General features: G+C 36.0%; 1 protein-coding gene across 7 annotated transcripts in view; it reads right to left on the bottom strand.

Annotated features, from left to right (window-relative positions):
- Window positions 1-1440: 1440 nt before the first annotated feature.
- Window positions 1441-13986, bottom strand: part of baz2a (bromodomain adjacent to zinc finger domain, 2A) — a 103581-nt gene continuing 91035 nt past the window's right edge. For 6 of the 7 annotated variants that reach the window (XM_053686471.1, XM_053686468.1, XM_053686470.1 and 3 more), the window contains 4 exons: window positions 13836-13982; window positions 13486-13712; window positions 13049-13192; window positions 1441-12754 (listed from right to left, as the gene is read on the bottom strand). In XM_053686471.1, the coding sequence (XP_053542446.1) occupies window positions 12595-12754; window positions 13049-13192; window positions 13486-13712; window positions 13836-13982 (678 nt within the window). In that variant the 3' untranslated portion in view covers window positions 1441-12594. The remainder of the gene's footprint in view (window positions 12755-13048; window positions 13193-13485; window positions 13713-13835; window positions 13983-13986) is intronic. The other variant, XM_053686469.1, reaches the window with a different exon arrangement.

Consider the following 13986-nt stretch of genomic DNA (forward strand, 5'->3'; position numbering starts at 1 on the left):
AATGAAGTGTTGGTGGGGGGGTGGCTGGAGGGCATATCACTTAAGGAAGTTACATCGGGGTTTTTATCATTATGATAATCAAGATAATAATAATTGAAAATTATAATTGAGGGTGCACGGTGGCACCGAATGGGTGTGTGAATGTGTGTGACTGTGCTCTGCAATGGATTGGCACCCCATCTAGGATGTACCCCTTCTTGTGCCTCATGCTCCCTGGGATAGGCTCCAGGTTTCCTGCGACCCTGTAAGATAAGCAGTATAGAAGACTGATGGATAATTATAATTGATGATAATTATGATCATTATGATAATTGCTGATGACCTTTGACTAATTAGGTTAATTAGCAAAAGGTCAGTAACATGACAATATAAAAAGAGTATCGTAGAGAGGCAGAGTCTCTCAGAAGCAAAGATGGGATGGAATCTGGATGGAAGCATATGTTGCTCTAAAACCTTTCAGCATTGATGGTTCCTTTCCAGATGTGCAAGCTGCCAATTCCATAGGCACTAATGCACCCCCATACCATCAGAGATGCAGGCTTTTGAACTGAGTGCTAATAAAAAGCCAGATGGTCCCTCTCCTCTTTAGTTTAGAGCCCATGCAGTGATTTCCATTACAGAATCATGCCTGTTTTTATGCAGTGCCGCCTGATGGAACAAAGGTAATGGGCATGCAATATTGATTTTCACCCTTTTCCATTGCGCACAGAGATTTCTCCAGATCCTCTGAATCTTTTGATTATGTAGATTGAGATATTCAGTCTTTGCAATTTTACATTGAGGAACATTATTCTGAAATTGTTCCACAAATTGTATACATAGTTTTTCACAGATGAGTGAACCGCTGCCAATCTTTACTTCTGAAAGACTCTGCCTCTCTAAGATACTATATTTTATACCCACTCATGTTACTGACCTGTTGCCAATTAACCTCCAGCAGTTTCCTTTTAGTAACACTTACTTTTCCAGCTTTTTGTTGCCCCATCCCAACTTTTTTGAGATGTGTTGCAGCCATCAACTTCAAAATTACCTTATTATTTTTCTTTTACCTTATTTCCTCAGTTTAAACATTTGATATGTTTTCTGTGTTCTATTGTGAAACACATGTGGGTTTATGAGATTTTCAAAGCATTGCATTCTATTTTTATTTACATTTTACACAGAACCCCAATGTTTTTGGAATTGGGGTTGTAGATTGTAAGATTAATTATATAAAGCATTATCTCTCTCTCCCAAGGATTACAAATCACTGGCACAGTGAGTGACAGACTGACAGACAGAAATAACAGACTGAATAGTCAAATTTCAGCACAAATTTAGTTATCTCTGTTTAATGAGACCTAATTCAACAAACTTTGCTCACATGCATAGCAAAAACAAACAAACAAAAAAAAAACAACCACAAAACAAACAAACAAAAAAAACACAGACAGAATAAGGTAAATCCAAGTGAGTATTGAAACTCATTTTATTTCTGCTTGCAGTACATTCTACAGATGCACGGTATATCACTTTAAAACAACATGATAACATAAAGCTAACTTTTAAAAATTATATTTCTGTAAAAATATAGAAGGGAGAAAGTCACAGAAACTGTACATTATTTAAAATCCACTAACACCACATTTGGGTTTATGGTTTAGTATTACATTTCCTTATAACATCCAGCTCTTTTAGGGAAAATGTCCCTTGTGTGTCTCCATAAACAGATAGATATACAGAGTGAAATATGTTATATTATCCTGCACAAGTTCAGTGTAAAAACTACATTTCATTATCATAGTTTTTTTCTATTCTCTCACTGTCATGTTTTCCATAGAGGAAAACATACTTATATACAAGCTCAGTGTTCTACATCTACTTTTAAATGTAACATAAAACCTTTTGCTAAGCTATAAAAGGAATATTGCATCTAACATTTCCTTGCATCCTATAATTTGAGATCTTCAAGAAATAACAGTTATTGTACAACACTAGAGTTTCCCACCATTAATAAATGCTCCAGTAACAGTGATGAAGAGATTTATCAGTCGGGGGGGTGTCTAATGTCATGAGGTAAATTTCACCTTTTGTTTATACATCTCAATTTTGATTCTTGTCAATACAGTGGGGGAAATACATAAATATTACACGAGTCAACATTTTTTTCATAAAATATATTTCCAATTGGACTACTCGCATGAAGGTGTATCATGGCATTAGAATGACCCAGTCAATAACCTGACTTGAATCCAACTGAACAAAATTTAAAGACAATATGTTTAGAAGAATGGGCCAAAATCACACCTGAATACTGTGGCCGATTAATTTCTTCATACAGGAAGCATCTTGAAGCTGTCATTACAAACAAAGGCTTCTCCATTAAGTATTAAATAAATTTCAGTTGGCGTGTTCAATACTTTTTTCTTGTGTCATTCCACTTTATTTCAAATAACTTAATTTATGGACTTTAATGTTGTGAATTCTTTATATTTGGGGATTTCTTGAATTAATACTGATGTATGGTGAAAATTTCATACGAATAGCCTCATTGAAAATATATTTACTGAAAATAATGTTGATGCGTCCAGTACTTATTTCCCCCACTATATAAATAAATATTTTCAAGATATTTACTTGTCTTTTCTGAAAACCCAAGAACCAGCATATTTCGGTAAAGAAATTGTATACCACAACGTATCTGTAATTTTTACTTCAAATGTATAAGTATAACCTTGCCATTAACCTTTTTACCTTTCCACAACAATGACCAGCCAGTCTAGTAAATTAGATAGTCATACATAGAGGTAAAAAGGTGTAAATATAAGGCTAATGGAGTTTTTAAAAAGTGTCCTTTGTGTTTCAGTGTGGGAGTAGTTCATACACAAATGAAAGTTATCTATAGAACAAATTTTCTTGTCTATACTGGCCATGCCAGGAATTGTCTAGACTTTTCTGCAATGTTGTCCAGACATGTTCCATGTAGGTTATTGCTATTCAATAATCCCAGCTATAGAAGGATTTTTTTTATTTGTCTTTTTAGATTAGAAAATAAGATTAAAAAAAAATAATCCAGATTATTTTTTTTACAGAACACATGGAATGTGGTTCATAAAAGGAAAGCAGCCTGTAAGGAATAATGAAGCAGAAGGCTTGATTAGCTTGGTGTCAGACAGAGGTCCAAGAACTGATATAATGCTCGTAGTTGCTGAAATACATTAAAGTGAAAGAAAACATAAAAACACTTTAAGGCTAGTGAAAAAATGCATACAGGGAATATTAGTGTGTCAAAATGTTTACACTTGGATCATTTAATGTGTAAATGGATATACTGAAGGTCAAGGGCAGTGCCATACTGCCAGTTTTATAATGCTTGTTATACCCACCCTGTCTATTCCTTTTCTGAGTCATTAGCATGGAAGATAATATAGCTAGCACCTAACAGCTAAGGCCTGGTTTATACTTTTATGCTCGCCTATGTGTGATCATGTGGTCTTTTAGGGGGTCTGGAGGTGCGGCAGGGGGAATTGGATGTGCATGTAGAGATGCATAGGTGGAGGCCATCATACCTGCACTTAATGTGGTAACCAACACCATGTTGTTGGATATTAAAGACAACCAGAAGTGAAGCAGTTTGAGATTTTTCAGATTTTCTAACAGTCTTATAGAGTGTTAAAATCACACGTTAAAGGAGAATATATAAGATTATATATTATTATACAAAAAATATATAATATTTTTACTAACATCATGTTCCCTAATGTTCATATTAGCTACCCCAACATTATAGATAGATAATATTTTAAACTGAAGCACTACGTTTAGCTTATTATAAATAGCATAATTTCCTTTTGCTGTGGACCACCAGGGAAATTTTCTTGCTGTGGACCACTCAGATAAGTACCAATATTAATATAACTATATTAATATCAGAGTCATCAACCTTGTGACTGTGAGCCCATTTGGGTAGGATATAAAAGTTCCTCGCTGTTGTGCAACTCCTCTTTCCTATTCTCACTTTGTTGAGGAAGTGAATTCAAGGAAGAAGATTAAAGTTTTCTAAACCCTTGATTTTTATTTATTCATTTATTTTTGGCTAATCTTGCACCTATAGAGAGTGTGTGTTGATGCACATCATAGGTTAGTTATAATATTTCGCTTATTACTATTTTCACCATTATTATTGTGTTGCAATACACCCTATGTCTGGACAATGTCTAATCCTTTACATTTACAGGCATTAAACTTGACTTGTAGGTCATGCGAGCCTTTTTGACGGAAGATGGAGCCGTCTTGATCATAAAGGCAATCATACAGTCCCCTCTGAAACTAGTGGAATGGGAAGACCAATTCAGTTGTTTGTGCTAACACCAAAGACATTTGGGTTTGAGATCAAATGATGGATATGATACTCGAGTTTAGGATTTCATCTTTTATTTCAATTGTTGGTATTTACATCTAGATGTGTTACACAACATAAAACACTGAATATTTTGTACCAGACCACCCAACTTTTAGGCAAGCAAAAGTATAGGAACAGATTAGTCTTGAAGTAAATTAAAGTAAACAACACTTAATATTTTCTTCCATATTCCTTGCTTGCAATAACTGCATCAACACACTGACATCAGCAAATTGTTGGTTTCTTCTTTTGTAATGCTTTTCCTGTAGCCTCGTTCAGTTGTTTGTTTCAGGGGGTTTCTCCCTTCAGTCTCCTCCTCAGGAGGTGAAATGCATGTTCAGCTGGGTTAAGATCTCGTGATTGACTTGTCGAGTCTAATACCTTCCACTTTTTGCCATGATCAAGTCCTTTCCTAGTATGTTTTGAATAATTGTCTTGCTGCATGATAAAGTTCCTTATGATTAATTTGGATGCATTTCTCTTTAATGAGACAAAATGTTCCCGTAAACTTCTGAATTCATTCTGCTGCTACCATCATTACATCATCTATAAAGATTAATGAGCCTGTTCCAGAAGCAGATATGTAAGCCCGAGCCATGGCCTCCACCATGTTTCAAAGATAAGCTTGTATGTTTTGAATCATGAGCTGATCCTTTGTTTCTCCACACTTTGGCCTTTACATCACTTTGGTAGAGGTTAATCTTGGTTCCAGAACTTTTGTGCCTCATCTCTGTATTTTTGTGTGAATTCCGATCTGGCTTTCAGGTTCTTCCTGCAGATGAGTGGTTTGCATCTTGTGGTATAGCCTCTATATTTCTGCTCTTAAAGTCTTCTTCGAACAGCAGATTGTGACACCTTCACCCTGCCCTGTGGAGGTTGTTGGTGATGTTACGGACTGTTGTTTTGGAGGGGGTTTTTCCACAGCTCTCACAATGTTTCTCTCATCAGCTGCTGTTGTTTTCCTTGGCTGACCCATTCAGTATCTATTGCTCAGTACACCAGTGGTTTCTTTCTTTTTCTGGACATTCCAAATTGTTGTATTGGCTATGCCCAAAATTTGTGCAATGCCTCTAATTTAGATTTGACCTATTTTCTCAGCTTCAAAATGGCTTGCATTTCTCCCCTAGACAGTTCTCTGATCTTCATGTGGTGTTAACATTTTTAACAACAAATGCAGTCTTCACAGGTTAAACTATTTATGTTTAAACAATCAATCTAACAAGATACACCTGGGTAACATGAAACATCTATCAGTCACATGTTCAAATATTTTTGCCCACCTACAAGTGGTTTGATATAAAATGTGCTATGTTCCATATTGTTTAAGACATGTACACATAAATACCAGGAATTAAAAGCTGAAATTCTAAACACTGTTCTCATATTCATCTTTTGATCTCAAACACAAATGTCTTCAGTCTACAGCAAAAAACAAATAAAATGGCCTTGCCATTCCAATATTTTTGGAGAGGAGTGCATATAGACTTTCAATGTCTGGCAAAGAAAATGTCAGCAACCCAGTGGTAAAACTGGAAACCATTTCAGCATGCTCAACAACATGTTGAGCCAGAGCCAACGACTTGTGAGCCAGAAGCATGTGACTGTATTGTTGACAAGAATGTGCCCTGAGGTGTTGGACCAGCTTGCATTTTCTGCTTCAGGATATGCCCTTAGGTATTCTCCCTGTAAAACTGGAACCAGTAACAACAGAAATGGGAGGTCAGCTTGTGGAAGAAAAAAAAAACATACTCAAAATAAAATCTGTGTGGCTAGAACTGCAGCATTTTTAGCAACCCATCAACCCCTCAAAGGGCCGTATGTACTATTGCGGACTGAAACTAATGCAGTGGAATGTTGTTTGGTGTGAAACAGTAGTCATAAACCCCTTATGCTCCAACATAAGGAATGTTTTGGAGCTCGTATATCAGCATTAATACTCTGACTGATTCTTATGCTCAGTAGACTACAATATCAGCTCATTTAGTAATCCTCATCCTCAAAAAAAAAAAAACAGTATCAGAATGTTAAGTGATTCTTATGCTCAATATTCAATACTACTGCCATTTGGAGTGACTGTCATCCTTAATAAGAAGCAGTATAACACATGGCTGAGTGATTTCTCAGTTTCTATAAAGTATGCTGTTTGCACTATTTATGAGTGCTGCCTGTTATTGTCTGGTGAGGTGCACCATCAAACTCTTGCAATGGCTTTAATACACATCCGAAATTAGTTCAGAAGAAAACTGTTCTTGTGGCCAGCAATGGAAGAAAATAACGCAAGGTTAACTATGTAACAGTAGTTCTAACTAGAGGACTGAGAGAGCCACCTAGATCAGTCAATTTGACAATAACTGACAAGGACAAGCGCAACATACCAGGGACCTTTGGTTACCCATGTGAGGTTCAAGGTCACAAGGGGATGACTTTGCTATTGGTACTCGACAAGGAAACAAGAAGATGGGAAAACTCTCCAAAATCTTAAGGGGGGAAAGCATAATGGTAATATACCTACAGTGGTGCTTGCAAAATTTGTGAACCCTTTAGAATTTTCTATATATTTAGGACTTGTGTGTGTATTAAAGCTTTTAGGACTTGTGTGAGAGTCTGATATTTTTATATTGTAGGTATTGTACATACATAATATATCTATATAATGTATGTATGTACACACACACACGTGTATATACATATACACACACACACTATATATATATATATATATATATATATATATATATATATATATATATATATATATATATATATATATGCATGCATGTATGTAGAATACCTAAAATATCATCAGATTTTCACACGAGCCCTAAAAGTAGACAAAGAGAACCCAATTAAACAAATGAGACAAAAATATTATACTTGGTCATTGACTTAAGGCCCTTTCACACTGAGTCTGAGTTGATAAAAAGAAGTGTCTCATAGACGAACGGTGCTTTCACACCAAATGAATGATCTTCAGCTAACTCACGCTGGCCGAGAATGCATTTTACACCTGCGCACTAGGTGGCATAACACACTATTTAGCTGATTGGCCTATCATCTTTGACCACTGAGTAGAACAATCAGTAAATGTTGGCACATAGCACCATAACACAAACTACTAAGAAGCACAGAAACTGTGTGTATTCTATCCAGAAAGGGAGGCAGAAAGGTTTTTTTGTGTGTTTTTTGAACAGCACCATCAAGCTGTTTTAGAATGAATGAAATAATGTGAAATCTAATGCAATAACACAGTATTGGGACTAAAACCTGTTTATTTGTGCAAGATAAATAAATAAATAAACATATATATTTTAATCTAAAAGTATAAAACATGTATATATAGGTGAAAGAACAATAAGAATAATAATTATAAGATTAAAGGGGATTACAATTATACACTATATAAAAATTACCTTTTTGTCAATGATTTTGTAGTCACTGTGATGTTTATCAAAAAGTTCTCTGTTCTCATACACGAATGATAACAATAACGCAATAACATCCATTCTCTTCTCTCTTCTGGAATACTATTCTTTCGTGTTTACGCTGATTTTCAAAACAGCTTTCTGTGCTGACACCTGTCTTGCCTTTTGTGAACAGCATTGGCTCCAGGCACGTGATCTAAAACTCAAATATAATTGGATGGCCTATTTCATTGTGGAGCATGGGGAGGAATCGACACACTGGGAAAAAAAAAAATCTTGCTTTGTCATGACCGGTGTGAATAGCTCCATAGGGATCTATTGTTTCAATTCAAGAGCGTCATCGCACCGTACATTCGCGTCGCTTAATCATGCTCAGTGTGAAAAGCCCTTTATTAATGAAAAATTACCCAATGTTTGATCTTCACAACATGTTTGTGTAAATGTGTCATGGCATGAGAAAATAGATTTCTGCGGACCTCAGAAAAAGAGTTGTTGATGCTCATCAGGCTGGAAAAGGTTACCAAACGATCTCTAGAGTCTTTTCTTTGTCTACTTTTAGGATTCCAATGGGTTCACAAACTTTCACGCACCACTGTAACCTTCCATTACATTACTCTATGTAAACAAAATACAGTTATGTGTGGGCATGCATTTAATCAGCATTTGTCTGAATGCTGAATAATGTTAAACACTGTGGATACACACAACGCACTGTTAGAACTTTACTGCATGTGAGTCTTTCAGTATGTCAGTGTACTTCTGCTCACCATGCTCACTGTATCCACACTTAAACACCTTCTTTTGCATCATGATACAAAATGGTAATAGTAACAGCAATGGTATATGAATAAAATTACTCATTGATGTGGATCCATATGAACTCCCAGAGAAATACCTGCATATTCTACTTTCTCTAAAATTTCCAGGCATCGGGTGTGTGGCTGGAGTGCCTATTCTTTTGGACATGACCAATTTCAAGTAACTTGAATCATATGTATAGTGAACAAATTAATGGGTATAGGATCGACATGAAGATAAAAGAATAAAATTATTCATTAGTTATTAAAACCATGTGTTACGCTAATGTTACAGGTTCCATTATTGTTTTCCACAGCAATATTTATGTTTGTTGCATTATTCATGGAAGAAGCATGCACATAAGTTAAAGCACATACACATATTTAAGCAGTAAATATAAATATATGACTCAAATGTTCAGTGACTAGTTAGATTATCTGACAGATGACTGACTAACACAGATAAAATGGCAGATATATCAGAATCAGCAGAACCTGAACCTAAATGTGTAATGATTAAAAAAAAGTATACATTTATAATGCTTGAAAAAACAAATGTAAATTTGATGGGGGTTTTTTTTAGGTTAAAAGGTTGAAAATTCAGGCAACAGAAATACATGTTAGAAAAAATTCAAGCAGTCAGAAATTCAGGTTAAAAATTTTGAGTTGGGCCATTCAGAGAAATTTACTCAAAGTGCCAGTGGGCCACTTAATAAAGCTAATCCTTTAATCTAATAAAGCTCAATCCTGGCCAATCACACACAAACTTCTGAGCTGATGGAGAAGGGCTTCATTTATTAGTCATACTTTATGGCGATGCGTCTTGCTGGGTTGCTTATGCATCAACAACATGGAACATACCAACATGGAACATGCCATAAAGTCTAAGATGAACTGACAATGAAGTAAAGATATTGTTGCATGAAGTAAAACAAAACAAAAATAGTTTATTTGGCACTTTTATGATGAGTAGTTTGTAAGAAAACAAACATTTTTTTCAGTAAACATATTTCCAATAAGGCTATTCACATGACATTTTCACCAAATATCAGTAATAACTCAAGAAATCAAGAAATATAAAGAATTCACAACATTAAAGTCCATAAATAAAATTATGTGTAATAAAGTGGAATGACACAGGAAAAAAGTATTGAACATGTTAACCGAAATTTATTTAATACTTACTGGAGAAGCCTTTGTTTGTAGTGACAGCATCCTGTATGAAGAAAGTAATTGGCTGCAGTATTCAGGTGAGATTTTGGCCCATTCTTCTAAACATATTTTCTTTAAATCTTGTTCAATTGGATTCAAGTCAGGTGATTGACTGGGCCATTCTAACACCTTTATTTTTTTCTCTGAAACCAATTGAGTTTCCTTTGTGGTATGCTTTGGATCATTGTCCTGCTGGAACGTCCACCCAAGTCTCATCTTCATCATCCTGGTGAATGGTAGCAGATTCTTCTCAAAAATCTCCTGATAAAGGGTTCCATTCATCATTCATTCAATTATATGAATCTGCCAGTACCATGCGATGAAAAATAGCCCCACACTATGATGCTTCCACCTCCAAACTTCACTGTTGGTATAGTGTTTTAAGGGTGATGTAAGGTTCCATTTCTTCTCCAAACATGGTGTGTAGTCTGACAGCCAAAAAGTACAATTTTGCTCTCGTCTGACCAAACTACACTCTCCCAGTATTTCATAGGCTTGTCCTAATGAGTTGTAGCAAACTTTAAACAAGCTTCGATATGCCTTTTCTTTAGTAATGGAGTCTTGCGTGGTGAGCGTGAGCAGTGGTGTGCATTGCCTATTGTTTTCTGTGTGACAATGGTACCTACTGCCTCCAATTGTTTTTGGAGCTCTTTCCAAGTTGTCCTTGGCTCTTGTGACTATTCGTCTGACTCCCTGGTCAGAAATCTTGTGAGGAGCTTCTGTGCGTGGCGGGTTCATGATGTTGCTTCCACTTGCACATAATGGCCCCAGTGATGCTTATTGGAAGATTCAGAAATTTTGAAATATGTCTGTATCCGATTCCATCAATACGTTTTGCAGCATAAGGTTCCGAAGGTCTTGGGAGAGCTCTTTGCTTATACCCATCATGAAATGTTTGTTATGTGACACCTTGGTAAAGAAAAGCCTTTTTATAGACCATCAATTTACTAACCCAGCTGATATTAATTTGCACAGATAAGCAGTATAATTACTTAGGGATTTCAGTTGGTTCCTTCCCTTAGAGAACTGCTTATTCTTTGCGTGTTCAATACTTTTTTTCCTGTGTCATTCCATTTTATTACACATAACTTCATTTATGGACTTTTATGCTGTGAATTCTTTATATTTCCAGATTTCTTGAGTTAATACTGATGTCTAGTGAAAATTTCATATGAATAGCCTCATTGGAAATACATTTTCTAAAAAAAATGTTGACACGTTCAATACTTATTTCCCCCACTGTGTGTGTGTGTGTGTGTGTGTGTGTGTGTGTGTGTGCGTGTGTATGTGTGCACATTCTATTTTCCCAATTACATTTAGAAACTCTGCATTAGCATGAATATTTGTCATTTTTGCTGTCTTTTCCTTTTAGAAATGCAAGGTATTGCAGGGTGAGCAATAGAAATGAAGTAAAGATGTGTCATTATTCAACTAGTAATTGGCAGGTAAATGCCAGTACTGTCTCCACTTTCTCTTTGAAATGTACCCATAGCTAAAAGCCCTAGCAAATTAAATCAACTGATCATCCACTTCACACTCTCAGCATAGAGTTTCCAGTGGTGCTAAAAACACATTCCCTCTGCAAACCTGCATGAGACAAGGTATAACACCAATATATCTTTAAATGTTCCTTTTATACGATTTTGCTTTACAGTCCATCTGTGTCATCTGTCTGCATCTTTGAGCACCGAAGTTAGTAATTACAGCTCCGTGATATAGATTCTCCGTATAGTCAGCTTACCTGCTATTACACTTTTCTACCACTATGGGTTCTTGTATGTGCATGGTCAGGAGTGTGTGGAAATACATGCACATCCTTATGCGTAAGCAAAACTTAATAAAAACTATTCAGTGCATAGAAACAAAGCTACGCCCAGGTTCTTTTTAAAAAAAATTTTTTTTTAATAAATACTTTGATTTATTTTTGATCCAATTTTAATTTAGATTAATACAGATTTACAGTTTATTATGTTGGGCCAGATTATGTTGGGCATTAATCAGATCAGTCCCAGTCCATGGGCCATATGTTTGACATTGCTCTAGATGTGAACCAGATAAGCATGTTTTTGTTTTCAAGGCATCACAAATAAACTAAAACGAAATGCATTATTTGTTTTGAATTGGGAAGCCAAAGAATGCACTCTTGTTGGCGAATGGGATCCTGTCACTTGATCACTGCATAATCGAGCATATATTTGAAAAAGAATCTAGCAAGTAACTGCAAAGTGCTTCATTAACGATAGTAGTAAAAAGGTATAGTAAAAGTTGTGGCACAAATTAAGCATAGTACCAAAAATTTCAAGAGAAACAAGACATTTCAGACAAGTCCTTCATGATTTCCAAATAAACAAATATGAACCAGGTGAGGTATAAGTGTAAATGGTGTAAGATTAGGCAATTTTCAACAATAGCGCAGCCCTGTACACTTTGTGGTTTTTCATTGTGATGTTCACAATTTTTTTTTTAAATATACACATTATTTTCTTTGTATTCTTACAGCATCAATGAACATACAGTATACCTGCAGTGTGCTATATGTAAGCCCAGTTCCTATGCTTTCTTTCTCTTTAAAACCTGAAATTAAGAATTATAATTTCCTGCTATGCCCCCAAGCAACAATATATAAAAATAACAGGAGGGCACAAAATGAATAGAACAAATTATACATGTACAGTATGTCTTCAAAATATGTTTTGCTAACAAAAGTTTTTTGGGGGGAGTTAGTGGGGTTGGGCAGTTGTTCAAATATTATTTCCCCAAAAGCAGCCTACTGACAGGCCCTCTACTTTTCACTGTTTGGATAAAATTCTGCCCAACGGTTCTCAAAAAAGCGCCTCATGGAGTGTCCGGCCATGCCCACCTCTGATGTGTCTTCGTTAAAGAGCTCACAGTTGTTAAAGATCAGCTGAGCGTCTGTGGCAAACTCCTCACAAGTACAATAGCTGCAGCAAGGAACATATACATTTATATGTTAAAATGTAAAGTTAAAATTTGATCCGGAAAACATGTTGCTGCACAAAATAAACAGATTGGTTGTTTGAAATAACAGTATTTAACTGAGCACAACGAAAAGCAAATGAATAAATCAGTATCCAATTATAAATAATTACAAATAATAAACCAAATGCCTAAATCATCAGTGTTCATCTCCATCTTAGTTTGTGGAATGAAAGAGACACACACACAAACACACATTATTTTTACATTACTGTAAACACACTCACAAGCAATCTTACCCGCCCTGTAGAAGCCTTTCCCGCATGGTTTGGAAATCCATAGGGTTTTTAATGATGCGGCGGTACCCAGGCACAAGTCGGGGGTTGACTGGCTCTAGGAAGGGCCAAGCATCAGGATGGGCCTCCATCTCCATCAGAATAATCCTGAGAAACACAAATATGTTTAATACTAGTGCAAAATTATATTATATATATGTATGTGTATGTGTAATACCAATATGCATCATTATAATGTAAAACTGTTGCTTTCTAACTAGACTGTAGTTCATTTTCAAGCTATGATCATACAGACATGAACATGAGCTATAATTTACCTATGTTTATACCCATGTCAAGCTATTAACACTTTTCAAATTCTTAACTGAGATATAATACAATGCAATATAAGTTGTCCCCCCCAAAAAGAGCAGTTTCAAATCCTGAAATCTCTAACTCACTCGCAGTATGTGAGGTCAGGCTGGTTTCGTGTAGCCATGCGTCTGCGTTTGGAGGGCGAGTAGTTTGTCCCACTAGAGGGGGCGAAGGCATATTTTTGCCGTGTAGTCATGTTCTGCCTCTGTCGCTGCTCCTCATTTGAACTTTCTCCTCCACAAGCAGGACGTCGTTTTCGTGCCTTTGCTTTCTGTCGGGCTGATTGTTTTGTCTGAGAATCTTCATCAGTTTCCTTGGAAACCATACACCCAAAAATGTTAAATACAACAAATATAAAAGCAGCATTTAGAAATAATGCAAAGCTAAGTTTTACTTGCTATTAGTTTGTAAGGGTTTGAGTTTCATGCCACATTACCATAGAATTGCAGGTGGGACAGAACCAGTCACCTTCTGGCACCTGAGTGACCTTTGGCCTCAGGCAGAACATGTGCCATCCACGATCACAGCCATCGCATAGCAGTAGACACGCATCATTATCACCCTTATGGCAAACCTGGCACGTCTAT

The sequence above is a fragment of the Ictalurus punctatus genome, chromosome 15 (genome assembly GCF_001660625.3).
Source record: "Ictalurus punctatus breed USDA103 chromosome 15, Coco_2.0, whole genome shotgun sequence".
In the NCBI taxonomy this organism is placed as follows: Eukaryota; Metazoa; Chordata; class Actinopteri; order Siluriformes; family Ictaluridae; genus Ictalurus; species Ictalurus punctatus.